Here is a 27,617-nt window from a genome sequence, read left to right as displayed (position 1 = left end):
GAAAACTATGCTGCCGGCATAGGAAGCCTGAAAGCCCCCCTGATCCGCGATCTCCGGTGAATCCGGGCACGAGCCCCGCAGGGGCATTCGCGGCGGGCGGCGCTGGGCAAACCATAGTAGCCGCGGGAGGTCCTCGGCACTGTATCTCCTAGTGACGTCACAGAGCCGGAGGGAGAACGCTGGGGACGGCGGGGAGGTGCTGTCCCCCGCTCGGTGAGGACGACCCGGGCATGCGGGAGTCGTTTCGGTGCTCTCATGGTCCCGCGCCGCCGCCGGCAGCATCTCCCAGAGCCTGGGCACCTGGGAGCGCCCAGGACACCCAGCCGTCCACCTGAGGAACCTGCGGGACGGGGACGCCCGCCTTCGGCGTGTTATGAATGTGCCTGTCACTAAGCCCTGCTGGTTTCTGAAGCTTGCTGCGCGGGGCTCCCGCTTCCTCGCGCCGGGGCCCCGGGAGCCGAGGAGCCGGGCGGGCCGGGGGCGGGGCCTGCTGCCGCCTCGGGCTGCGCCCAGCCGCGGGCGGGCGGGGGGCGGCGGCGCGGGCGAGCGGCGCGGGGATTGGCTGCGGCGCGCGGAGACGTCAGGCTCCCGCGGCCCGAGCGGCCGCCCGGCCCGGCGCGGCGCAGTCGGCTCAAGTGCTCCCGGTGAGGAGGAGGTGTCCTCGGCTGTGCCGCCCTCCGCCGCCGTTGCCGGGCTGCGCCGCTAGAGCCGGGACGCGCCTCCGCGCTCCTCGCCGCCTGCACCCCCGCGGCCGCCGCTCCCCTCGCCGTCCGCACACCCACCATGACGAAGAATGAGAAGAAGTCCTTCAACCAGAGCCTGGCCGAGTGGAAGCTCTTCATCTACAACCCGACCACCGGAGAGTTCCTGGGGCGCACCGCCAAGAGCTGGGGTGAGCGGGCGGGCAGGCGGGCGGGCGCGGCTCGGGCCCCGCGGGCGCCCCCGGCCTGGGCGGCGGCGGAGGGAACGCGGCCCCATTCATTTCCCGCGGGGCCGGACGGGCCGGTGCGGCTGCCGGCGGGGCGCGGCGTTAGTGGCTGCCTCGGCCCGACCGCGACCGTCTCCTCCGCCCGCCGGAGCGGGGCGCACGTGCGGCCCGGCTTCCCGCCGCGAGCGGCGCCGGAAGCCGGGGACCCCCGCCGGGCCGGGCCGCGGGCGTACGGGGCCGAGCCCGGCCTCCTTTGTACCGAGCCGCCGGCCGCGGGGGCCAGGCCGAGGCTCCCGGCGCGCGGAGCTGCTCAGGGACGCCAGACCGGCCCCGCGCCTGGGGAGAGGAAATTTCCACTCCCGCCGCTATCTTGTGACTCGTCCACGCCGCCACCCTGACGGGTCGCAGGAGTGCGAGTGAGTGAGTGAGGAGTGTGTGTGGGTTGCAGGGACATGTGGCGGTGAGATAATCACCCTGAGTACATTGTGCACAAACGTGCGCTTGAATTCCGATGGAGGAAAGGCCCGTAACAAGGTTGGTTCCTCCTCTTTTTTAATTGCTGCGGATTTCTTATAGATTTGCCTCTTCAGGGGAAAGTCAGTAATTCCTTCAATTTTTTTTTTTTCTGTGCATTCAAAAGATGTGAGTGATGTCGTTTGCTTGTTCTCTGAGTGAGCTCTTTGTTTTAAAAGCAATGTTTAATCCATCTACTAGGGTACTGCTGCTTTAGGATGCCTTTTTGTTTGTGAAGTTATTACCGTGAAGATGGCCAAGTGCTTTTTTGCGGGGGGGGGGGGTGTCTTACACTGAAGTAACTCATTTCACCTTTTTAAATCCCTTTGAAAAATATTTGGCTGGTGGATCTTGACACACCTTTACGTTGCTGGAGTTGAAAACTGTTCACATGTTTAAGAGAAGCATGAAGACAGTAAAGGATCTATGACTCAGAAAATAAACTTGCTGCCGACTGAAATGAGCTCCTCCAGGGTGGAAAGGAGACTTGAAGTTCTATCACAAGCTGAAAGGGGCCTTGGAGGTTTTCTAGCCCAACCTTCACTTTAGAGATGAGAAAAATGAGACCCAGCAAGGTTGTGATTTTGACTGCGTAAAATTACATATTCTGAAGAGCCAAGAAAAGAACCCAGTTCTCCTTTAATCCTAGTCCAGTGGTTGTATTATTTTACACATGCCTTGCCTAACTGCATGGTAATCACGATTTTTATTTAAATTGCTATCTTCTTTTGGAAACACACTTGTGTGATGCAATAAATCTTGCATCCGGAGTTACATGGAAAAAAAATGAACACTTCCAGAGTTTAATTGTTTCTTGAGTGTATGAACTTTGTCCTGAAGAAATTTTTGAGTAGTGGAGACAAATTAATTTTTATAGGCTACCTTTGTTTTTTCTCTGTTCCTCAGCACCTTTTTCTAGTATTGAGTATTTTCACTTTGTTAGAATGACCTTTTTCTTTTTTTTTTAAGTACAGATAGTGCTCTTTAACCTTTGTATTTTATGATCTTGGAGTAGAGATTTTATTGGGAATATGCATTTAAATAGATAACGTGTACAAGTTTCAAAGTATAGGGCAGGGTGTAAGGGCTGTAGTAGTACACACAAGTGAAGTTGGGATTCATTTTAGAAGGATTAAGACAAGATCTCTTTTCAGAGTTGATATTTGTTTGTTTTGCAGTACTGGGGGTTGAACCCAGGGGTGCTCTGCCTCTGAGCTACATCCTCTACATCTCCAGCCCTTTTTTATCTTTTGTTTTGAGACTAGACCAAATTGTAACAATAATATTAAGCTATTATAGAAAGGATAAAAGGTGACAATTAATCCATAATTTGTTCCCACTGCAAGGGCATCCCTTTAAGGATGTGTTGGCCAGGGGTGAGGAGACTGAAGTCCATCCTCAGTTGGCCAGGCTGTGCTTCTGGAGCATGACTGGGTCTGCCTCAAGGAGGAGTCCTCTGTTTTAATTCTCACAAAGGCAAGGTCACTTGGGAAACCTATGTATCTGTGGGACTGTCTGCTAGGAGAGGTACCTTTTTCTAATTCTCTTGTTGACCCTGCATAATATAAGCTAACTGCCTGATTTCATCACATAATATTTCATATCTCTTTCTGAAAAGCATACAACATTTCATTTTTTTTTTAATCAAAAGAGATCATTCTTCTGAGTATAACATGAACATCTTCCCATGTTATTTAAAGATCTACATTACTTCTTTTTTTTTTTTTTTTTTTCCTGGTACTGGGAATCAAACCCAGGGGTGCTTTGCTTTACCATTGAGCTACATCCCCAGCCCTTTTTATTTTTTATTTTGAAACCAGATCTCATTAAGTTGCTTAGGGCCTTGCTTAGTTGACCACACCGGCCACAAACTTGGGATCCTCTTGCCTCTTCTTCACAAGTTGCTGGAATTACAGATGTACACCACTGTGTCTGGCTGCATGTCACCATTTTTATTGATATTTTTAAAAAATTTAGCTGACCACTGTCCCATTGCAATTAGATATGCTGTGATTTTTTTTTTTTTCCTTTCATTATTGTATGCTGGTCCTCCTGCCTTATATTTCCTTCCCCCTGGCATATTTGTTTTTGCACATTTATGTCCTTGGATATATTTGTACTGGTACACCGTTCGTGTGTACCTTTTGTTGTTTTTTTGTTTTTGTTTTTTTTGTGGTACTGGGGATTGAACCCAGGGCCTTGTGCATGTAAGGCAAGCACTCTACCAACTCTTTGCATTTTGAATACATGTTGTCATAGTGCTTTCTTGGAAACCTCTGCAATTTATACTTCAGCTGAATATATAGTGGTATCTTATACCTTCATCAGCAAGGAAGGTATTACCTGTGTTATTAATTTTAAAAACTTACAAGAAAGCTGGTGTGGTGGTGCATGCCTGTAATTCCAGTGGCTTAGGAGGCTGAGGCAAGTTGATTGCAGGTTTGAAGCCAGCCTCAGCAACATAGTGAGGCTGTAAGCAACCTAGTGAGATTCTGTCTCAAAATAAAAAAGGGCTGAGGATCCTTGATACCAAAAATCAAAACAAAACAAAAAAACTTATAAGAAAGCTCCCTTTTTCATTTGCACCAAAGTTTTATTCTAGTTTTCTTTTTGGCTCTCTCTTATTTATTTTCAGGGCAGGGGATCAAATTCAGGTTCTTGCACATGCTAGGCAGTTGCTCTTCCATTGAGCTATACCTTTAGCACCTCTCCTAATTCTTTAATCTTTTTTGGTAGGACTTTGCATTTATTTGTATTTTTCTTATCAAAATGTTCCAGTTTATTGACATTTAAAAAGAATTCTGATTTGGTCATCCAAGAAATGATAAATTAGGCACTTTATAAACTTGTAAATTTGATAACGCTGACTTTGCCTTCATGCTCATCAAGTGCATTCTTAGCCGGGTATGGCAGTGCATACCTATAATCCCAGTGGCTCGAAAGGCTGAGGCAGGGAGGATTGCAAGTTCAAAATAAGCCTCAAAAAAAAGCGAGGCACTGAGCAATTTAGTGAGACCCTGTCTCTAAATAAAATACAATAAAAAGGGCTGGGGATGTGGCTCAGTGGTTGAGTGCCCCTGAGTTCAATCCCCAGTACCCACCCCCCACAAAAAAATAAATAAATAAAGAGTGCGTCCTTGGCAGTTGTTCTATCACTGAGTTACATCCCCAGTCATTAGCCCTTCTAAAAAACATTTTAAATCCTAAATTTAATGTAGGTGGTGGGAGGAAAAATTTGTTATTTTGTTTTTAACCTTGTAAAACTGCCAGGTCTGCTGGTGTGTAGAGAAAGGTCTTCTATCTCCACAATTTTATAAATATATTCATTTATAATCTGAGATCTTCCCCTCAGATACATTACATATATTAAAAAGCACCCATGAAAAATCAATTTTGCTGTGAACATTTTGGATAAAGTGAAAATATTGCATGTTACATTACAATTACTGAATTTAAAACAGCTATAGACAGATTTTGAGTACTTTTATATTTGGCTAATAAATTATACTTGGTTATATTAGTTGCAAAATGCTTATATGCACCTATGTCACCTCTTTTGATTTTCACAACAGCTCTCTAAAGCAGACTTGGTGGGTGATGGAAATATACTTAGAACTGGTATCTCAAACTGAACTATTGCATACGTATTAATACACATCAGGAATAAGTAGTTGCCATTTATGACAACACAGGACAAAGAAAATTTAGCACCTACTGGCTGATGTTGCAAATATTAAATAACTTTGGTGCATGAAGTATAGTCATAGTCAAAGGAGTAAAAGAAGTTTAGAGATCATCTTGTGTTACTTAAACTAGGTAGAGGGCCATGTGTTGCAATTAACAATTTTTTAAAATGATGAAACAAAATAGTAAAAAATCAAGTTTATTATTTAATAGTTTTCTAAGAGTGTTATTTCCTGAAATGTTTGCATATTTTTTTATATGCAGACATCCTGATGTAAGATACATTTCTTACTGTGGCTTCTAGTCAAAAAAGCTTGAAAGTCATTCATCTTGCCCAGTTCCCTCCTGTGAGCCACAGTTAAGAAATACATTCTGTGCAACAGGGTAAGAAAATTGAGGCTACAGATTTGCCAAAATTCACCCAGCGAGTTGGTGATAGAATAGGAACCTTGGACCTTCAGACTCCAAGGCCAGACCTTTTTCTTTTTCTTTTTAACTGTGCCATGAGGTGATAGCATTTAAAGACATCTGCTTATGGGAGGGTTCTTTGGAGTTAATTAAGGTTTTCAATAAATGCTTTAGATTAACATTAACTTAAAACTTGAGATATTGGTTTCTAAGCATAGTGAGGATTCTAGACCAAAACTTAATTAGCACTTATATTTTGTTCATGTGCCTTTTCTTTTATTGTAGGTCCATGAAGTGCCATTTTCTCAGTCATCTCCTCCCAATCTGGGTCATGCCTCAGTAAATTCTCTGCTCTGGAAGTCAGACTTCATCCCATCTTGGGTGTCTAACTGTAGTGGGGAAGACAAATGTGTGCATTCTCCCAGTATCACCTTGTTTTATAAGGTGATGTCCTATGAGAGTGACATTAATGAAACTTTACAAAAATATGCAGTGTTTGGAAAGTGACAGGACTTGCCGTACCTTGTGCATAGGTTGTAAATGCAGGCCATAGGTGGGTATAGTGGTGGCAGAGCAAGGCAGGGCATGTCCTGAGCCATACCCAGAAGGAGCAAGACAACACTCCTTGAACTTTCCAGGAAGTAGTCCTATAGGGGAAGGGAGGGAGAGGGCTAAGTCTGTGTGTTGTGTTGTGTTGTTTTCTGGGTACCATTGTAATTAGACTATGGTAGTGTGTGCCTTAATAGTACAACTTTACCCTACCCCCAAAGTAATTCAGTTTTTAAAAATTGACTTTTTAATGTATATACATAGAATTAAACTAGTTCAGCTAAAAGGAAACTTGCTATCAATAGTAACAACTTTTCCATAATTTATCATTATTTATTAAGGACCAATCATTTAACACTGACTGAAAACATTTTTTATGTTATTGTTTTCTAATTATACATTCATTATGTTGATTTTGAAGTGAAATCATTTGTAATCTTAAATCACTATAACCACTGTTAATTTTTTTTTTTTTTCCTTTTTGTGTGGTACTGGGGATTGAATCAAGGGCCTTGTGCATGTGAAGCAAGCACTCTACCAACTGAGCTATATACCCAGCCCCCACTGTTAACATTTTAACAGTCTTTTAAAACTGTATAAAGTTTTAAAATATGCAGTTAGCTGACTTTATCACTTAATGTCTAAAGAGAGTGGTTTTCCTTTGCCTTTGCTTAGAGATTGATATATTAGGTTTTTTCATAACCTTTGTGGTGACTTTCCAGATTTCCTATTTAGAGTTACCTATTTTGGTGACTGACTACTATCTGTTGAGACTCCATATCTGCATGTGTAGTCATATGGCTTTTTTATATTACTGAAACCAGCTGCCTATCAGAAATCTTCAGTGCATATTTTATAGGTACCACTTCACATAAATCTCCATTGCCCTCAGGGTTCCTCAGCATGACATAGAAACTCTCACCTGTCTCTACCATTTCACGTAATTCTTTCCCACCTCTTCTTGGACTCTATCTTGGCTGACTATTTAGATGTTTGCTTGATCTCTGGAAAACTCCTTGAATTCCCCCTTTGCCTTAAGACTGCATTAACTATGTGGCTTTACGTAGTATGCTGCTCCTGGTTTACTAGACTGTAAACTGCCTCTTTTTCTTCTAGTTTCTTCTAGTGCTGGGATTGAACCCAAGGCCTTGGGCATGCCAGGCAAGCATACTACCTCTGAGCTACAACCCTAGCCCTCCTATAGGCTTCTTATACACATCTTGTCATCTTTGGTTCTCTAACACCTTGCCTGTGGGGAGAATGGATGAGCAGTATCATGAAATGTTCTTATGTGGTTAGTCTTCTGTAGTATTATTTTTAATGTTCTTAGTGTTTGATGGTATTGTGTCCCATGGTATGATCATGCTCCCAGTGTTTGGACAGTTGTTTTTTTGTTTTTCCCCCATAGTACTGATGGGTTTTCGTAGAAGTTTCAGTGTTAAAAGAGCTCTGGTTCTATCCCCAGCACTCGGGGTTCCAGTACCGGGAGCTGAGAATTAATTCTACTTGGCCCATTAAGGGGAGACTTGGGCAAGTTTGTGACATGTCTGGGTTGTACATCTGGTAAGAATAACAGAAACAGGGTTCTTATCCAGGTCTCCAGCTTGCCGCTGTATTGTTTTGTTCAGCTTCTCCTGCTTTTATGAGAACCTCATAAAGTCCTTTTTGTTTTATTCCCTTAAGTTACCTGATCTCAAATTTATTTTAATAGTATCCTTCTTTCCCTTATGGGGCGCTCTTACTAATCATTCTGAAAAGACTTCTCTAGCTTAATGGCCTCCTACATACCTGTTTAAACTTTGTTACTGAGTCATTTGTGGAGCTAGCTCTCATTTGTGACTTCCTCTTAGTGTTGCGCTGGCGCCATGGTAACTGACCTTCCTCCAAGGCATGCAGTACTTATCATGGTTTCTAGCCTGTTGGCAGTATGTGGCCCATAAGAAGTGATTCTTGATGTACTCTATGCCTCCCTGCTCTCTACTTTCCTGCTCCCTTGTCTGCTCTTCTGTTTCCTGAATACCTATTTCCCAGGTGCTAACTTGGGTCTTGTTTTTATCTTTCCTGGCAATGGCAATCTAATAAAACAGTTGTCAGGACTATTCACAAATTTTGCCTATCTCTCAGATTCCAGGCCCCTAATTATTTAGTTGGCTTCCTGTATATCTCACAACTGTGAGAGAGAGAGAGGCTTAAGTATCCTAACTAACTGCAGCTCTAGTACCATATATGTTGCCTAGTAAACAGAGGTCATTCCCTTTCTTCCACTGAAATCCTGTATTTGTAATTTAAAAAATAACTTCACCGGCCTTTCTGTGATTTGGATTCCAAACTTGGGTAAATTGTGCCAGTTTTGAAACCATAACATCTCTTCAATACCCCCATTGATATTCCTACAGTTTATTCAAGAATTAATTTTTTCCTGACCTTTTCACTATCTCTCCTTTTCCCCATGTTGGGAAAGTGTACATTCAGAGAATCCTTGGGGTGCTCACTTTTTTCCTAACTTCATAACCCTAGCCACCTGTTTCAAATCAACCCTCAGGTAACAATCCCATTAACCCTGTCCCTATTTTACCAGGAACTGATAGTGTGTTTTTTTTGTAAAAGCTTAAAACATTTCAGAGCCAGCCTTAGCGAGGCCCTAAGCAACTCAGTGAGACCCTGTCTGTGAATAAAACCCGAGGATGTAGCTCAGTGGTTAAGCACCCCTGGGTTCAATCACTAGCACCTAAATAAATAAATAAATAAAACACGAAATGAAGATCTTTTTAAAAGTTGTTTCAATTCAAATAGATAATTGACTTTCTGTTTTTTACAAAAGTGTGGTATCTAGGGAAGGGAGGACTCTTAAGCTCCTGAGCATTTCCAAAAAGATCCAAGCAGTCAGTTGGAATCTATGTAACCTTGCTGCTGTCAGATTATTTCTAAGGCTCAAACTTTAATCATGCTGCAACCCACACCCCAAAATTGGTTGGATCCCCAATGCTTTATCTAAGTTTAAGTAAGTTCCAGACAGCGTGGCATTCAAGACTTCTACAGCGGCTTGGAGATAAGTTTCCAACCTTATAACCTGTCATTTCCCACCTCATCACACACCCCATGTAGTAGGCAAATAGGTGTATCTAATGCCCTGGGTCTGGAACTGCCACTTTGTTCCCTTCCTCATCCTCTTCATTCTCTGCACATTAATTCTTCCCTATTTCTTCACAGGCCTGGTTTGAATGTCAGCTCTGCTGTAAGTCTTCTCTGATTTACTCTAATGATGAGTGAAAATAATACCATTTATTTCCTATAACATCTTCCCCAACCCCTAGTACTGGGGATTGAACCCAGGGCTATATTACCCCCGAGCTATGCCTCCAGCTCTTGGGCCTCTCTAGGTTGAAGCTAAAGCTGGGCTCAAACTTGGAATCCTCATGCCTTAGCCTCCTGAGTTGCTGGAATTATAATCATGCACCATGTCTAGCACACCCATATCTCTGTATCTTAGATGTGTGTACAGGCATACATACATTGCTTCTAGTAACTAGATGTTCTCAGCAGGATTTGCATCTACATTTTATTCCATACAGTATCTAGTACACAGTAAGCACTTAATATTTTCTTGATGAACAAATTGTCATTTAATCAGTTTCAGCTTGTGATTCATCTAGTCCTTGGGTTAAACTTGAGGCTTAACTGTAAAAATTTTATTTGTGGAGTTCATCATATAGGAAGGCATAATTCTGTCACTCAGATCATCATGAACTCTATTTCTTTCAATTTCTAATTCATTTTGAAGTTTCCAGATAGAGCATTGTAGTAAAAGTGAGCCTGTCAGTATACATATTTTTATTTGATGAATCTTAGAAGTACACTAAAATATTAAGATGATGACCAGACTGGGATTCAGAATATAGACCTAAATTTTAGTTCCTCGTAAGCATCTAAGTTTAGATAAGTCACATAAAATTTGTTGGCCTTCTATAAAAAAGAAAAGTTGTATGTAGTTTCAAATGTCACTTTGAGTTAAGTACAAGGCCAATAAAAATGCTTTAGAATAGGAGGCAGCAGACTTTAAAGGACCAGGTAAGTATTTTAGGTTTGTTGGCTGCACAGTGCCTGTTGCAATGTCTTAACTTTTCTATTTGAAGTAGCTATAGATGGAAGAAATCTGAACTGATCTGAATGGGGTGTGAACTTTTGGCTTTTTAGTATCATGTAACAGAAATAACACCAGCATTTGAAGTTTTACAGATACAAATGTGAGTAGCCATTAAATTCACTGTCATACTCAGCTTCTTTTCTGGGTAACCATTGTTAACTGTGTAATGCTTTTTAAGCAATATATGGTGTATCTACTTTAGGTAGAAGTCTGGCAATTTCTTGTAAAAAACAAATACACACCTACTCCCTGAGCAAGCATTTCTACTCTTAGGTGTTTATCCAAGAGAAATGAAAACATAGGTCCTCAAAAACATTTGTACAAGAATGTTCATAGTGGCTCTATTCATAATAGTCCCAAACTGGAAACAGCCCAGGTTTCCATCAGCAGGAAAATGGATAAACAAACTGGTATGTCTAAATAATGGAATACTACTCAATGGTAAAAAGAAAAGATAGGCAGGACAATGGCTGAATCTCACAATTAGTCTGAATAAGAAGAAAGCTTTACTGAAGAGATAGGTGATTTTATTTCTGTGAAATTCTAAAACCAGCAACACTTACAGTACACTGGAAAAAAGTACAGAATGATGGTTGCTTCTAGGGTGAATGGGCGTGGGGACTGATTGGAAGAGATGTGGAAGAAATTTCAGGGATAGCATTCTATATCTTGAGGGTTGTTTTTTTTTTTTAATATTTTTTAGTTGTAGTGGACACAAAACCTTTATTTTATTTATTTATTTATATGTGGTGTTGAGGATCGAACCCAGTGCCTTGCATGTGCTAGGAGAGCGCTCTACCGCTGAGCCACAACATCAGCCCCATTGAAGAGGGGTTTTGACCATATATATGGATGCATTTGTCAAAAACCATTGAATGGTACATTTCACTGAATGTAAATTTATTCCTAAATTTTAGTTAGTATGCATGTTGAAGTGTTTTGGGAGTAAAGTATACTGCCATCTGCAACTTGAAATGCATCCAGAAAATGACACAAGTATAGTAAAATGTTTATAGACTCTAGGCGCTTTTATGGGTGTTCACTGTTACATTTCATTCATATGCTTTTCTGTGCATTTGTAAATATTACTAATTGAGAAATAATTATGAATACCTTTCTTTTGATTGTCTTTACCAATCTCAGTCCTCCTATAGGAGATTTATCCGTTTTGGGGTTTTTTTGGTACTGGGAATTGAACTCAGGGGCACTCAACCACTGAGCCACATCCCCAGCCCTATTTTGTATCTTATTTAGAGGCAGGTTCTCACTGAGTTGCTTTGGACCTTGCCAAGTTGCTGAGTCTGGCTTTGAATTCATGATCCTCCTGTCTCAGCCTCCCGAGTCACTGGGATTACAAACTGATGTTTATCAGTTTTTCTATAAGTCCTGTTTCAGTGCATTCATACAAATGTTTATAAATGGGTACATATGGTATATATAGGAAGAAGTAGTTTATCTTTCCCCACTATTACATCAGAAATAGGAAAATTACATGTTGTGGAACTTTTTCTTTTTCATTTAATATGTCTTGGCTGTGTTTCCATGTCAGTATACACAGATTTGTCTCATTCCTTTGAATAATTACATAATATTTCAGAGTATGGCAACTTGACACACACACACATATATAAATATATGTATAGATAGATAGATAGATAGGAATTTCCTTTCCCCCCCCCACCTGGCACTGAGGGTTGAGTCCATGGACACTCTACCACTAAGCTGCATCCTATGTCCTTTTTATTTTTTATTTTGAGACAGGGTATCATTATGTTGCCCAGGCTGGTCTCAAACTTGCAGTCCTCCTGCCTCAGCCTGCCTCCTGTCCTCAGCTCCAGCCTGAGTAGCTGGAATTTCAGGAATGTGCCACTATACCTGGATATGGAGATTTTATATATATATATATATATAAAATATTTTCCAGCTTAAACACTACTCTGTGCAAGTGTGTGAACAAGTATATACAATTTTTCTAGGGTAAATAAATTGAGAAGTGGAATCTCCAGTTGTATAGTATATGCTTATTTTTATTGTTAGTAGGTTGTGCTCCAAAAAAGCTATACAAACTTAAACTCCTACCAACACTGAGTAAGGGTATCTGTTTTCTCTTCAATTTTTTTAGAGGTAGATATTATAACTATTGAATTTTTTTTCCATTTTGATGGAGTGATAGTATCTGGCTGATTTAATTTGTAATATTTCTTTTTTAATTTTAATTTGTTATATATGACAATAATGCATTACAATTCATATTACACATATAGAGCACAATTTTTCATATCTCTGGTTGTACACAAAGTAGAGTTACATCCTTTGTGTCTTCCTACATGTACTTAGGGTAATGATGACGATTGCATTCCACTATCTTTCCTACTCCTATAACCCCCTCCTTCCCCCTTTTCCCTTTGCCCTGTCTAGAGTTCATTTAATCCTCGCCCTCACACACAGCATATTATGAATCAGCATCCTTAAATTGGAGAAATCATTCAGCATTTGGTTTTTTGGGATTGGTTAATTTCACTTAACATTGTATTCTCCAGCTCCATCCATTTACCTGCAAATGCCATGATTTTATTCTCTTCTAATGCTGAATAATATTCCATTGTGTCTATATACCACATTTTGTTTATTCATTCATCTACTGAAGGGCATTTAGGTTGGATAGAGTACTAGTCTCTAGAATATATAAAGAACTCAAGAAATCTTAACACCAAAAAAACAAATAACCCAATCAATAAATGGGCCAAGAACTGAACAGACACTTCTCAGAAGAAGATATACAATCAATCAACAAATATATGAAAAACTGTTCAACGTCTCTAGCAATTAGAGAAATGCAAAGCAAAACTACTCTTAAGATTTCATCTCACTCCAGTCAGAATGGCAGTTATCAAGAACACAAACAACAGTAAGTGTTGGTGAGGATGTGGGGGAAAAGGCACACTCATACATTGCTGGTAGGACTGCAAATATGGAAAGCAGTATGGAGAATCTTTGGAAAACTAGGAGTGGAACCACCGTTTGACCCAGCTATCCCACTCCTTGGTCTATACCCAAAGGACTTACAGCATACTACAGGGACACAGCCACATCAATGTTTGTAGCAGCACAATATTTCTGATATCTACAACTAAGCTTATTTTTGTTTGCTCTTTCCATTTCTTTAAAATGCCTGCAGTCTTTTGATTGTTTTTCTTTGGTATTATCTTCTCACGGGTCTAAGGGCATTTTGATATGCCTTGGATATTAATCCTTTATTGTCCTGCTGAATGTTCTTTATTTTCGCCTGCGTCCTGCACAGGCAATGGAAATGGGAATGGGCTGGCTACGAAATAAAAGCGAAGAAAAATAGAGCAATGAGAAAACCACAACATAGAAAATATTTTCAGAAAATGTGGTGGGAAGCTGATCACATGGATCAAGCATCTATATTACAAAGCAAAATGGAGCCCGAGCTTGCTATTTATATCGGGGAACAAAAAGGTTATAGATGGGCTGTCCAGTTCCCAAAGGGTGGGTTACGCCCATCTCCAGAGCTACTATGAGGGATCTTCCTAGTAGAGCCAAGATAAAGGTCATGTGCCTTGGACAGTCTATTGCTTGGGAGAGCCATGGATAGTTCCCAAGGTTAAACCTAAAATTTCCCTGGCTGCCATACTGATAGAAGACCCTCAAGTAATTCATGGGTGGCTTCCTGCACTTTGTAGTTCCTTGCTCATCATTTTGCTCTCTCATATCGTGACTCTTTTTCTTTACAGCATAAGGATTCTTCCCACCCACCCCCCAGCACTGGGCACTGGATCCAGGATGCTCTACCACTGAGCTGCATCCCCAGCACTTTTTATTTTTTTATCTTGAGTTAGGGTCCGTGCTGGCCTGGAATTTGATCCTCCCACCTCTTCCTTAGTAGTAGCTAGGATTACAGATGAGCACCACTGCACCTAGCTTTGTCTTAAATATGTCAAGAGAACTTTTAAAAGTGAAAAATAAACAATTATATTAACTTTTTTTCTGGAATTTGTTCCATGAATTTGATCTTTTTTTTTTTTCTCAATACCATATTTTTCTTCAGCAACAATAAAAGGAAATGAAGACAGTGTAGCTAAAACTCAAATTTTCCTTGTCCATGTCCCAGAACATAATGCTTATTTAGAGGTAATACCTCTTATTTAGAGGTTACCACTATGTATGAATTTTATTTGTAAGTTTCTGGCCCATCAACACTTTATATAATGTATTTTTAGAATTCTGCAACTCTCTTTGAGAGTTTCACACTTAAACATGTGGCTGTGCATCATTCTGAGGTTACTTTATTCCTCCTGGGGTTTTTGAGACCTATTTTATTCTTTTTAGAATTACTGTTGAGTTGGGCATGGTGGCACATGCCTGTAATCACAGTGGCTCAGGAGCCTGAGGCAGGAGGATCCTGAATTAAAAGCCAGCCTTAGCAACTTACTGAGGCCCTAAGAAACTCTTGGTTGAATTTGGTAGTTTTTTTCCTATTGGATTATTTTATCTTGAATGCTTGATAATAGTTGGTTGGTTTTATAGTCCTTCTCTTTGGCCTTTCCTGTCATCATTCAGTGGTGGCCGGAGCTGTGTAACCACAGATGGTCTAGTTGTAGAGGTGCTCTGCTAGCGTGGCCCATCCAGGACATTGCCTAATTTTCCTGCTTCATATCCATGCTCCTACTTCTGTTGCGAGTTGCATGGCGTGGGTGCATTGCAGGAGGAGCAGAATTCCTCTCCACTGGCTGCTCCTGCTGTACTTCTGCTTCTCAGCCTAGTGCCTGACCCAGAGTTGTCTGAGCTTTCCATCTTGTGAGCCATCTTACCTTTCTCTGGGAGGCCTTCTCTGGTGAAATCCCCTTCCTTCCTCTCCCTGCTAGAGGCAGTTCCTCCACCCCCAACTTCCACTTGATATCTGTAATTCTTTGCTTATGTATCTGTCAATTTTGACGCTTTAGCTATTGGAGAGGTGGAACAGAACTTATTCATGTAAATGTCTGTCACTGAAGAATAACACAGAATGTGAGTTCTTGAGGAGAAAAGATAACACAGCTTAAGCTTCCTGGGAAAGCAGGCCAGGTGAGGTACCATATAGAGGTACTGGCTTAGTGTTAGGTTAATTTTAGGCAAGTGATTTTTTTTAGTTTTTCTACATTATAGTGATTATAATGTATAAAATGTGTGTGCATACATCTATATGTCTACTATATTTTATTGTAAGAATAGTACATGTATAAAGATGCATGCTTTCTTTCAGTGAAGAATACTTTTTTTTTAAATAAACAAAGAGTGACGTCACAATTGGATATTCCTATGTGAAACACTGAAGGTGGACCCATGTCACAAACTATATACAAAAATAAACTCAATAGGTCAGTTAGGAAGTTAAGAGTTAAAACCATGAATTTCTTGGAAGTAAACAAATGCAAGTCTTCCTAGTGTTGGATTAGGCAGTGGTGTTATAGCTACAACAATAGAAGCACAGGGATTTAAAGAAAAAATAGGTATACTGGACTTCGTCAAGACTAATAATTTTTCTATTTTAAGAGAGACCATCATGAGAATGAAAAGACAGCTCACAAATAATAATAGAAAATGATCTGGGTGGCTCAAACCTGAAATCCCAGTTAACCAGCTACTTGGGTGGCTGAGGCTGAGGATTGCAAGGCCAGCTCCAGCCAGTTAGCAAGACCCTGTCTCAAAATAAAATTTTAAAAAGGACTATGGACATAATGTAGCTCATTGGTACCATGCCTTCGTGGTACATGTGAGGCTTGGGGGTTTGATCCCCAGCACCCAAGAGAAAGAACCTGATAAGAGGCTTATTCTATAATAATTGTATAAATAATTCTATAATAAAAATATTGTATAAATAATTCTATAATAAAAAATTAATAGCCAAATTTAAAAATGGGCAAAGGGTCTGAATAGACATTTCTCAAAAAAAGATATGTAAATGTCATAAGTTCCTGAAAAGATGCTCAACATCATTCATCTTTAGCAGTGTTGATAAGGATGTGGAGAAATTGGAACCCTGCTGGTAGAAATGTAAAATACACACTTCCAAAAACAGAATTTTCTCAGTAATGGGAGGGTCTTTGTTTTGCTAAGGAGTTGACTCTTCGTGGGTCCCTAGTTTACTTCAGGGTGGAGGCTGGTCCCCAGAAAGACTAGCCAAGTCCCAGTAGGATTGGGTCTTTGAGGCAGCCAGACTTCCAGGGAGGGCAGGAGAAGGGTTTGGGAATTGAGTGCAGTCATGCAGCCCTCAAGTCCATCTGTCATACCTCCATAATGAGACCCCAGTCACATTGACACGTAAGTGGAGCTACCAGGTTGGGAGACTTGTGCTGGGAGGGAGAGGGCAAAAAAGTTGTATTGTCTTCCAGACCTTACACTGTATGTTTCCTTTGTAATAAAATTGGAATCCTAAATCCAGCTTTTTGCTAAATTCTGTTATTTTTCTAGTGTCTGATATAACTCGAGGGGGCAGTAGGCACCTCTTAGATTGGTAGCTGGCAGCTGGGGCACCTCTGCAGTGGAGGACCAGCCCTTGGCTCTCATAGTGTGGGGACTGAATTTTATAAGCAGGTGGGATTGAAGCAGGAGAGAGCCTATTTCTCCTTTTCCTGGATGATACAGGGTAAACCGTGGCCTGAGAGCAGAAACGGATTTTAAAAACTAGGGCTTCTTAAGAACAGCAGTGAAGAAAGGGAGGAGGGTCAGTGCCTCTGAAAGAGAAGACATTGTTAGTGGTTGGGTTGCTGTTCTACTGTGTGCTCTTAGATCTCAAAGGGAAAATAAAGAAGTAGCATTTGTGCTTCTGTACTGAGGAATGACAGTGTGAAATAGAAAAATGCTGATAACCGCATTAAACCGCAGTATTTGAGAATGTCTTTGGTTGTGATTTTTGTTGACCTTAAATTACTTAACTACCAGTGTCTGTGTTAGTTTCTTTTCTTGGGTAATGACTTCAGGAAATTTGGAGGATTTTAAACTAGGGAGCATTAGTAATAACAATACCTGCTGTTCATTGTTTCCCACTTAATTTAGTAGCAGCAGAGCAGACATGCTGGCACACTGAAGAGGTTCCACTTTCACTGTCCTTGAGGACCCCAGTGTTTGGGTTAAGCCCTATCAGCCCACTGAGCTTCAAGTTTACCCTGAAGTTAAGAGCAGCAATTTACAACTTCTTTTTTAAATTTCTGGTTATTTTTTTTTTTCTCTTCATAGGGAGGAGGAGGAGTTTAAGTTGATAAAATATCACTACACTTATGAGTGGTCTTCATATATTTATGAGATTAGTTCTAATTTTTAAGTTTTGGGTTCACAAATTTTTTCAAATAGGGAGAACTCGCTTCAGTGCTTAAAGTAACTATTAGTAGACGCTAGTGTATGGCATCAGATGTTGATGTGGCCGTTGCTGATTTGTATATATGGTTTATGATATATAACTTATTTTAGGAAGCTTTAGAAGTTGTTTTTTTATCGTATAATAATTCTTTCGAACACAGATTTGGGAACAGCTTATTCATGTCTGCTTTCTATTTAGTTATTTTATAACTTATAAATTTCATTTACATTATTTTTCCTGTAAATTTAAAATCAAAATTTTGAAAGTAGTGTAAGAATATTTGAGATGACTGTAAAACACTACTAAATAATCAAACTCTTTGTTAGCACTTATATTTCAAATTCCTCCAATTTAATTTGTCCTGCATGCACCATCAGATTTCCTGTTTCCTAAGTGAAGTTTTGCTGGATCACAGCTAGCCTCACTATGTATGTTTGTTGACCCTGTTCTGTTGGGCAGAGGATCGAAGTGCTGTTACCTGTGTCTCATTAAAGCGGCCTGTGGTCTCTGTTTCATTTCCCCCTGCAGCAGATGGATCACTCCTTTGAGATGGGGCTTCCTCCTCTTTCTCTGCAGCAGAATCACAGGTGTGGTGGGGGGTGATGCTGCCTGAAGGTGACATCCTGTCCTCTCTTCTTGTGTTCTCTCCCTCACTGTCTTGGCCTCCTGGTAATTGGGGGGAGGGGTGGAATGCTAGTCTAAATTAAAATGAAATTATTTTAACTGTTTCTCCTTTACTTGAAAAGAGGGGATTGGGCGTGGTTTCCTGACCTACAATTGAGAAAGTCGTCTAACTTGGCTTAATCTGTTTTGGGATTATGAGGTCATTTGAGAATCAGAAGAAAGAGTATAGTCCCTGGGGAAAATTATTCTATTCAGAAATCTATCATTACAGAAATTTTAGAACATCTAAAATTACTCCTTGTAGGGCAGTAGGGGTCCACTTAGGAAGCCCTGCTTTAGCCCCTCTGAGGAATGTAGTCTGGCAAACAAAAAAAACAGGTTGTAAAGCTGACACAATTTTAGCTCCGTGAAGTTCAGTATTCACTATTGCTGTATCTAAGTCTATTGTCTTTGATCAATTTATTTTTAAACATTTAAATGAGTGATAACTATATTCTAAGGATCACTTCGATGTTAGAATTTTGGATATAGATATTAAGAAAAATTATTGATTTTTAGGAGTTCCCAAAATAAAGTACTGGTTTGGGATATATTTGAGCATTTCCAAATTGTGAAGGAAGGGATTAAAATGTGTCTGCCAGATCTTGCTTTGTGCCTAGCAGTAGAGCTGAGAAGGTCCCTTGACTAGTGTGCCTATGTTTCTGGTCTTGTCCTCCTTTCACTGTGCACGAGCCCTTGCACTCTACCAGTGTTTCCTAAACTGTATTCATTGAGGACCATCTTCATAATTTTGCCTTCTCTGCCCATTTCCTGGTTATTGTTTTTTAAATCAATTCTGTTTTTAAAACAAATTTATACAAATAATTAGTATCTGTGAAATACAGGTTTAATTTACTAATTCTTTTCTGTTTGTTACTTAAACATATGAATATATTGGAGGAGAGGTTGTCCCAGCTAAAATCAATTTCTTCTCTCTTTAGAGGGCAATAAGTTCATTTTGGGAAACACTCTCCATGTGCTGAATCATAAAGCTCTGACTGAACCAGAGTAGGAGTGGTGGAAGCTACTTCAGTTTGGGAGGGACCAGAGGAAAGGAGGGCTCATGGGATGAGTGGATGCTGCCTGCTGAAGTATCCGTTGCTTGGGCAAATCATTGCGGCCTGAATATGAGGATATTTGGCTGTGTGCATGGCAGTGCTTGGGCTCATAGCCTCGCAGTAACCATGTTTGGTTTTGTCTTTTTTTAAAATTAACTTGGACAAATGTGTGTGCACATGTCTGTCTTCACATTTCATAGGTTTTAATTTCTTTTGCAGGTTTGATCTTGCTCTTCTACCTAGTTTTTTATGGGTTCTTGGCTGCACTCTTCTCATTCACAATGTGGGTTATGCTTCAGACTCTGAACGATGAGGTTCCAAAATATCGTGACCAGATTCCTAGTCCAGGTAATTACATTACATTTATAATTTCTAACAAAATTGGATTGTATTTTAAATTCACCATAAATCTCTTCTGCATTAAAGACCTTCACATTCATTTTCTTTTCTTTTTTTGGTACCAGGGATTGAACCTTGGGGCGCTTAATTGCTGAGCCATAGCACCAGTCTTTTTTTTTTTCTCCTGATTGTATACAAAGTTTATTCACGCCATTTGTGTCTTCATACATGTACTTAGGGTAATGGTGTCCATCTCATTTTACCCTCTTTTCTACCCCATGCCCTCTCCCTTCCCCTTCCACCCCTTTGCCCTATCTAGAGTTCATCTAATCCTCCCATGCTCCCCCACCCAAACCCCACTATGAATCAGCCTTCTTATATCAGAGAAAATATTGGCATTTTCACCAGCCCTTTTTTATATTTTATTAGCGACAGGGTCACACTGAGTTGCTTAGGCTGGCTTTGAACTCTAGATCCTCCGAGCTGCTGGGATTACAGGTGTGCACCACTGTGGCCAGCTTTACATTCATTTTCTGATGTTTTTTTTTTTCCCTGATAGCTCTTGAGTCCTTTGTGAAGAATGAACAGAAATGAATATTGGATTTTAGTGAAGTCACAGTTATGAATGATGTGAATGTTGTGTGACAGTTTCATTTTGCCTTGAGTGACTTATATGTAAAATGATTATTCAGCTCTGACTTGGGCCAGACCATTAGTCTTATAAAATTCATGCTTTATGGTTTTAATTGCCTACTATGAAAGTGGTAAAAATGTTAAATAGTTATATCAGTAGAGAATAAAAATACTCTTTATATGTTTGATTCTTCTCTGTTATCTTAAGAAAAAAATTCACCATGTAACAGAGATGATTTAGTAAGAACTTACCTGAAACACTATTTAAATTACATTTTTCAGGCTGTGATTGTGGGTCAGTAGTGGAGCGCTTGCCTAGCATGTGTGAGGCCCTGAGTTCCATCCTCAGCACTACATAAAATTAAATAAATAAAATAAAGATATTGTGTCCATCTGCAACTAAAATAATAAAATAAAAATAAACAAATAAATAAATTATATTTTTTCTACCTCCTGATTTTATTCTTTTGAAATAAACCAGCTCTCTCTTGATTGGAGGCCATGACCCTAGTATTTTCTCAGTAGAGGTGCTAGAGATAGGGCCCAGGACACTTCATACATGCTAGGCAAGCGCTCTATCACAGGGCAGCACCCCTACCCAGGTGCTGGCTGTTTTTAGAGTAAGAAACAATTATGTGTAGAATTCTGGTGTATGTAATTCCCAGAAATGTAAATGAGAGGATTCTTCCTAGATAAGTGGGAGTTGGAGAGCTGGGGGAGTGGGTGGGCTGCAGTCCAACAAAATGGGAGTCCAGCTGGAGGCTGACACTGGAGCATTGGTTTTTCAGCCAGTGGTCATTTGTCATCCAGGAGCTAATCAGCAATGTGTGGAGATATTTTTGGTTATTAGAACAAAAGAGGTACAACTGCAAGTAGAGGCCCGGGGTGCTGCTGCACATGCTCAACATAGACCAGCACCTCACTACAAAGAATGTCCCACCGGGCTGTGCTCGTGCTGAGATCTGGGAGCCTCATCTAGATCCCCACTTGCTGCATGGACTCTGAGCATATTAGCAGCCAAACTGAACCAATTTCCCCAACCATTTTTTTTCTAGAACAATTTAGTGATTTTCTTTGTTTATAGCTAATATTTGTCCAAGTGTTCTGAATAAATGTCTCTTAACTCTTAGTTTATTTGACCAAATATCAGAGACTAGCTTCACACTTTTTCCTTATCTCTCATTGTACACATTTGACTCATTTGCTTACACTACAGAAGTATTATAATGTAATACATTGAATAAAAATACTTCCTATTTTAGAAATACTAAACTCTTAATACTTGTATGAAGTATATAAGCAGTAAAATGTGTTCAGTGTTTTTAAGTACAGTTTTAAAATGAGCTCCTTAAAGTTTTTTATCCAATGTATCACATTATAATACTTCTGTAGTGTAAGCAAATGAGTCCATGTGTACATATACACATAGGTATGTATGAAATACAGTGTGATTAGATATGTGGACTGTTTATATTAAAGTTGAAAGCCTGATTATTTCTTACAGATAAATATGTTTGCATTTTCTAAGCTCAAGATTGTTAACATGTTCGGTGTACATGGGAGTTCCTGATATGAAATTGTTGATGGTTATACTTCAAACTCAGTATGTGTAATGCACATTTTAATGTACAACAATGAATATTTAGCATATAGAGTTTTAAATGAATAGGCCTCTTTAATTGAAGAAGCTATCTTTATGAATGTTTCCATAAGGTTTATAATTTAATGACATGCTTAGAATTATTTGCTAAAAATTTTCTTTGTTTATTAATGACAAGTTGGCACAACCTAAAAAGATACTTGATTGAATATGAAAAGTCAAAGTAAAATTGCATTTTTTTAAAGTAAGGAAGACCTGGGCATAGTGGCGCATGCCTGTAATCCCAGCAGCTTGGGAGACTGAGGCAGGAGTATTGTGAGTTCAAAGCCAGCCTCAGGAAAAAAATCAAGGTGCTAAGCAACTCAGTGAGACCTTGTCTCTAAATAAAATACAAAACAGGGCTGGGGATGTGGCTCAGTGGTCGAGTGCCCCTGAGTTCAATCCCCATACTAAAATAAATAAAGTAAGGAATAGAGAATATAGTTAGCTGAAAATAATCAAATTTAGGGGACTTTTTTTTTTTTTTTTTTTTTTGAGAGAGAGAGAATTAATATTTATTTTTTAGTTTTCGGCGAACACAACATCTTTGTTTATATGTGGTGCTGAGGATCAAACCCGGGCCGCACGCATGCCAGGCGAGCACGCTACCGCTTGAGCCACATCCCCAGCCCTTAGGGGACATTTTTAAATAGGTATCATCTGATCTGGATTGGTTTTAAGATTTGAATTTTCTTTAATTTTAGGTGACTTTCCCTTGATAATTGAAGAGAAATAAGAATTTAATTTAAGCATGATAATAATTTAAGCATGCCTCTGGGCACAATTTTCCATATTACTTACTGTGAGATCTGCTTTTTATGGATAAGAATTAGGAGGAAGAGAGAAGGGAATTTCACAGTTAATTTCTTTAATTCACCTTTTTCTTTAATCTCTTTTTAGGACTTATGGTTTTCCCAAAACCAGTGACTGCGTTGGAATATACATTTAGTGTATCAGATCCAAGTTCCTATGAAGGGTACGTTAAAGACCTTAAGAAGTTTCTAAAATGTAAGTATCTTTTCTTAGAGTAAGGTAAAGATTAAAACCTCACACCAAATCATGATGACTTTTAGAAATATCATTCTTAAAAGTTTGTTTTATCTCTTCATGCTCTTTTTTTTGTTTGTTTGCTTGTTTTTGAATACCAGGGATTGAACCCTGAGGCACTTAACCACTGAGCCACATTTCTAGTTCTTTTTATTTTTTGTTTTGAGATAGGGTCTCACTAGGTTGCTGGGACTGGCTTCGAACTTGTGATCCTCCTGCCTCAGCATCCCAAGTTGCTAGGATTACAGGAGTGGGCCACCATGCCCAGTGCCTTCCTCTTTTTATCAGTTGTAAGAATATTCCAATCTATGGAAAGACATAGGGGCCTAAGCCTGGTGAACAGTTGATTTGATTTTTAATCTGTCCTATAATAAGTACACCAGGTTTGTTGAAACATTAAAAACTAAAAAATATTTAAAACATCAAATATGAGCCACACTCCTTGCCCAGTATTTGAGTCTTTTCATCTAGTATAGTACTTATGTGGAAGATGAGGATAGTCATCATTCAAAGAAAATCAGCCTGTGTCAGATTTTTTATGTATCAGTTATGAATTTTTCAGTTACCAGTTCACACTGCTCTTTAATAGACACCCTGGCTCACTGGTTTCTCCTATTTTCCTTGACCTAATCAGTCAATCACCAAAAGCCTTGGCCTGTGGGTTTCTGGTCACCTACATCGTCTTCCCCCCAGACAGACAGGTGTGTGCATGTGCGTGCTTCCTGGACCAGGGGAGGACTTCTTTGGCAGAAGCACTGATTGAGCAAGCTTTCCTGCTCCCATCTTCTGTCTCTCTAGCTTGCTTGTTCAACTTTCTTCCAGTTTATTCAGCATCATAAACTTCAGTTTATGTGGACTTCAGTTAGCTGATTCTTTGTCAGCTCCCATCTCCACCATGCGTTCTTACCTAGCTTATTAATTCTGTGGATTTTCATTTAGTTTTTCCTTTTGCTGGTACTCTGAAATCCCTTGCCTCCCAGTATGTGGCCAGTCTGTGGAGCTCCTCCTCTGAGCCTGCCCTGAACAGCTGAGCTGCCGAAGACAGGACTAGTTAGCACTTTGAATATCTGATCACCTCCCCCAGGTGGACACATTTGCCTGCCTGGTGACCACCATGACTTTCTCTGATTCTCGAAGGGTTCATTGCCAAGTTCTACTTAAACTTCTCACTCTTTACCTTTTCCCTATGCCTCATGTTCTTCATGCAAGAGATAAATACGACCCTGGCACAGTGATGCATATCTGTCCCAGTGGCTCAGGAGGCTGAGAAGAGAGGATTGGTGCTGGGATGGGGACCAAACCCCAAGCCTCACCCATGCCAGGCAATATGCTACCACTGAACCACATTCCTACCCTCAAAAACTGCTTTTGATCCCACATTATCTGCTAGCTGTCTTCCTGTCTTTGCCTTGCTAGTTAAATATGTTTTATTATTTAAGTTAAAGACATTTTTGTGAAAGTATTGTCTGGTTTAAAAGTCAGATGGTACTAGCATGCATGATGAGGCCTTGGGTTCGGTAACAACAACAACAATAAAATCAAATGATAAACTTGTAGAGTGAAAATAGTAGTTTCCTGCCCTACACCTTTCTACCTTTGGTCCTATGCATTCAACAAATGTTTTGTAGCAAGCACTCATCTGGGTTCCTTCAGTGAACAAAAGGAAAACCCTATCTTCATGGAGCTCATGGTCTATAGTGTATTAGAAACTATTAAGTGCTAAAGCGAAAAAAAGCAGGGAGAGATGGGAAAGGTTGCAGACTTAAACAGGGTGGCCTGCGAAAGCCACAGTGAAAGGAACCTGTGAAAGAGTGAAGAAGGTAATGGAACTAGCAATGGAAATGTCCAAAGAGGAAACAGTAGGTGCATAGGCCCTAAGGTTTATTGTATCTATGGTCAAGGTTCATCAAGGAAGGAAGAGGAGCTGGGTAGAGTGAACCCAGGGAAAAGAGGTAGGAGAATGACATCAGAGAGTGAAGGAGGATCAGACTGTGTAGATGCTTAGAGGCCAGTTAAGTTCTTTGGCTTCTGCAGTGGCCACGATGAGGGGTTTTAAGCAGGGAATTACATGATAACTCAGATTTTTAAAGGACCACACAGGCAACCTTTTCAAAGTAGACTGCAGTGTGGAAACAGGGAAGCTGTTACAGAGTGATGGTGGTTGGCAAGGGAGGGAGCCCTGGGATCACAGGAGAAATAGTCTGAATCTGGTACATTTCATAGGAAATAGCTTCATACTTTTGACTTTGGTCTTGTGGTGCTTTTCTAATGCATTTCTCAATATACTTTGCTGGTTCTTGATTAATCATGTTCATTGTTTTTATTTATGAGTTTTCACTTATGCATCTTCACTTAGCTCCTATGCCTTTACCTTGTCCCTTCTCAATTCAGTGGTAATTGACTCCTGTCTGGTTTCATCATAGGTTGCTGTTTCATACTTATTCTTTCCATCTTCAGTTACCTGTGGGCATTCTCTCCTGACTCCCCCATTTGTAACTACCATTCGCATCTCTTTCTGGAAATCTTGTATAACCCTCTCCCTCCTGCTGCCTGTGTACTGATGCTGTATAGGCTTCTACTCCTGTGTCTATGGGGACTTCATTTCATCACTTGCTTGGTTGAATCTATTTTTCCTTCTTTTTCTTACTCCCCGGTTCTGTTTGGTTTTTGTTATTGTGATGATGAAGGCCTCAGCATGCTAAGCAGGTGCTTAACCACTGAGCTACACTACAGGCCCCTCCCTACCTAGTTTTGATGAAGTACGTATTCAAGAAACTTTGTAAGAAAGGATACACAAAATGTAAATTTTGAGCCCTTTATTTCTGACAGTGACCTAATTTGCTTTTACAGTTGAGGTACTTTGATTCAGAACTGTCTTTAGGGACTTGTTTACCAATTGTTTGAGCTACATCCCCAACCCTATTTTGTATTTTATTTAGAGACAGGGTCTCACTGAAATGCTTTGTGCCTCACCATTGCTGAGGCTGGCTTTGAACTTGGGATCCTCCTGTCTTGGCCTCCTGAGCTGCAGGCATGTGCTACCACACCCAGCTCTTCTTTTTATTCTTAATTTACTCCTTTGGATTTTTATTTTTGTTGTTGTTGTTTGTTTGTTTTGTTTTTAAAGAGTGTGAGAGAGATGCTGGAGGTTGAATCCAGGGTCTCAAGCATGCCAAGTTCTTCTTGTGTTTGCCTTTTTTCTTTGCAAGGTTTTTGCTTTGTTTTTCAATTTCTTTCGGGTTCTTAAATTTGTCTGATTTCACTTTATAAAATATCATTTTGCAGGACTTGATTTGGGGTTATCTCTTTCCTTTAGGTTCATTTGTTTTTCACTGATTATCTTGGTTTGTCTTCTTTGAAGCTTTCCTTAGATGTATGGGAGGGGCTATTTGGTTACTCTGAGACTAATATAAGGTTTCCATCATTACCTTGGCAGGGACTTTACAATCTGACTACTTCCCATCCATCCCCTTACATTTGCAGTGATTTTGTGTGGAAGTAGAAGTCACCATAATAGAACACAATTACTGATGATCTGACCTGCACCCAAGGTGTGCCCAGTGCTGTGCCCTTGGTGACTGCTGAAGGATTTGAGTGTTTGTTACAAGAAGGAGGTGATGGGAGCCTGGTGCTGTGTGTTGTCAGTGTCCACCTCTGCACTCCAAATTCCTGAGTCCTTTGCTTTTAAATGAGTACATAAGACTGGGGGTGTGGCTGAGCCTATGCTTAACATGCAAATCTCTGGGGTCAATCACCAGCAAACGCCCCCCTACTCCTCCTGTGTGTGCATAGTTCTCATAATAATCTAGTTTTTTATATGATGAAGCCAAAATTTTGACTCTCTCTCTCACACACACACACACACACACACACTCTCTCTCACTCACTCTCTCTCTCTCTCTCTCTCTCTCTATATATATATATATATATATATAAATTTTTATTTTATTTTTTTCCTCTCAAAAAGATTGGTGCTTCCTTTAAAAGCAGTTCCTTTGAAATTTTGGTTTCTGTTTTGGTGAATTCATTTTCAGTGGGCTTTTACTGGTTATGCCTACACACTGGTTGTTCTTATTGAGGCATTATTACACCATATATTAATTATTTTTGTCTTTCACTAGACTAATTTCATTGAGGACCAGGATCAGATCAGACTTGTTCACTGTCCCACCACCTCATGCCTCAGTGCTTCTGCTGCAGAACTAACGTTGTATTGGGCATCGGGTATTTTTCCACCTCCTTTCCTTAACGTTTCAAATTTCTGACCATTTTACTCCTTTATGCTTTTAAGTTCACCTAGCCACCTCAGTCTTAATAGACAATCTTCTCTGAACTAATGCTGTGTCTTACTTGGGTTGCTTTAACAGACTCCTGTCTGGTTTTCAGGATCCTTGTTATTTCTCCTTCTAGTTGGTTCCCCACATCACAGCCAGTCATGGGCATAAATATTTTCATGACATAAATATGATCATGCCATCCTTGCCACTTGCCCTGGTTTAAAACATTTAGTAGATTGTCTTGGGCTCTTTGGTACAACGGTCCTCCGTTCCTAATTCTTTTAAAACACCTCGTCTGGCCAGTGCCTTTCTTCATCAAAAGTGCTTTCTCAGCTTCCTTAACTCACCCCTGCCCTTCTTCTCTCAGCCCAGTTG

General features: G+C 40.3%; 1 protein-coding gene across 6 annotated transcripts in view; it reads left to right on the top strand.

The window, feature by feature from the left end:
- Positions 1-601: 601 nt before the first annotated feature.
- The window catches only part of Atp1b3 (ATPase Na+/K+ transporting subunit beta 3), a 36,688-nt gene continuing 9,672 nt past the window's right edge, over positions 602-27,617 (top strand). The window contains exons 1-4 of one of the 6 annotated variants that reach the window (XM_076868133.2): positions 827-892; positions 18,115-18,173; positions 19,527-19,655; positions 22,819-22,926. In XM_076868133.2, the coding sequence (XP_076724248.1) occupies positions 19,589-19,655; positions 22,819-22,926 (175 nt within the window). In that variant the 5' untranslated portion in view covers positions 827-892; positions 18,115-18,173; positions 19,527-19,588. The other 5 variants (XM_076868127.2, XM_076868126.1, XM_076868131.2 and 2 more) reach the window with 5 other exon arrangements.

Source organism: Callospermophilus lateralis, chromosome 10 (assembly GCF_048772815.1).
Source record: "Callospermophilus lateralis isolate mCalLat2 chromosome 10, mCalLat2.hap1, whole genome shotgun sequence".
Lineage (NCBI taxonomy): Eukaryota > Metazoa > Chordata > Mammalia > Rodentia > Sciuridae > Callospermophilus > Callospermophilus lateralis.
This window is presented reverse-complemented; position numbering and strand designations above follow the sequence as displayed.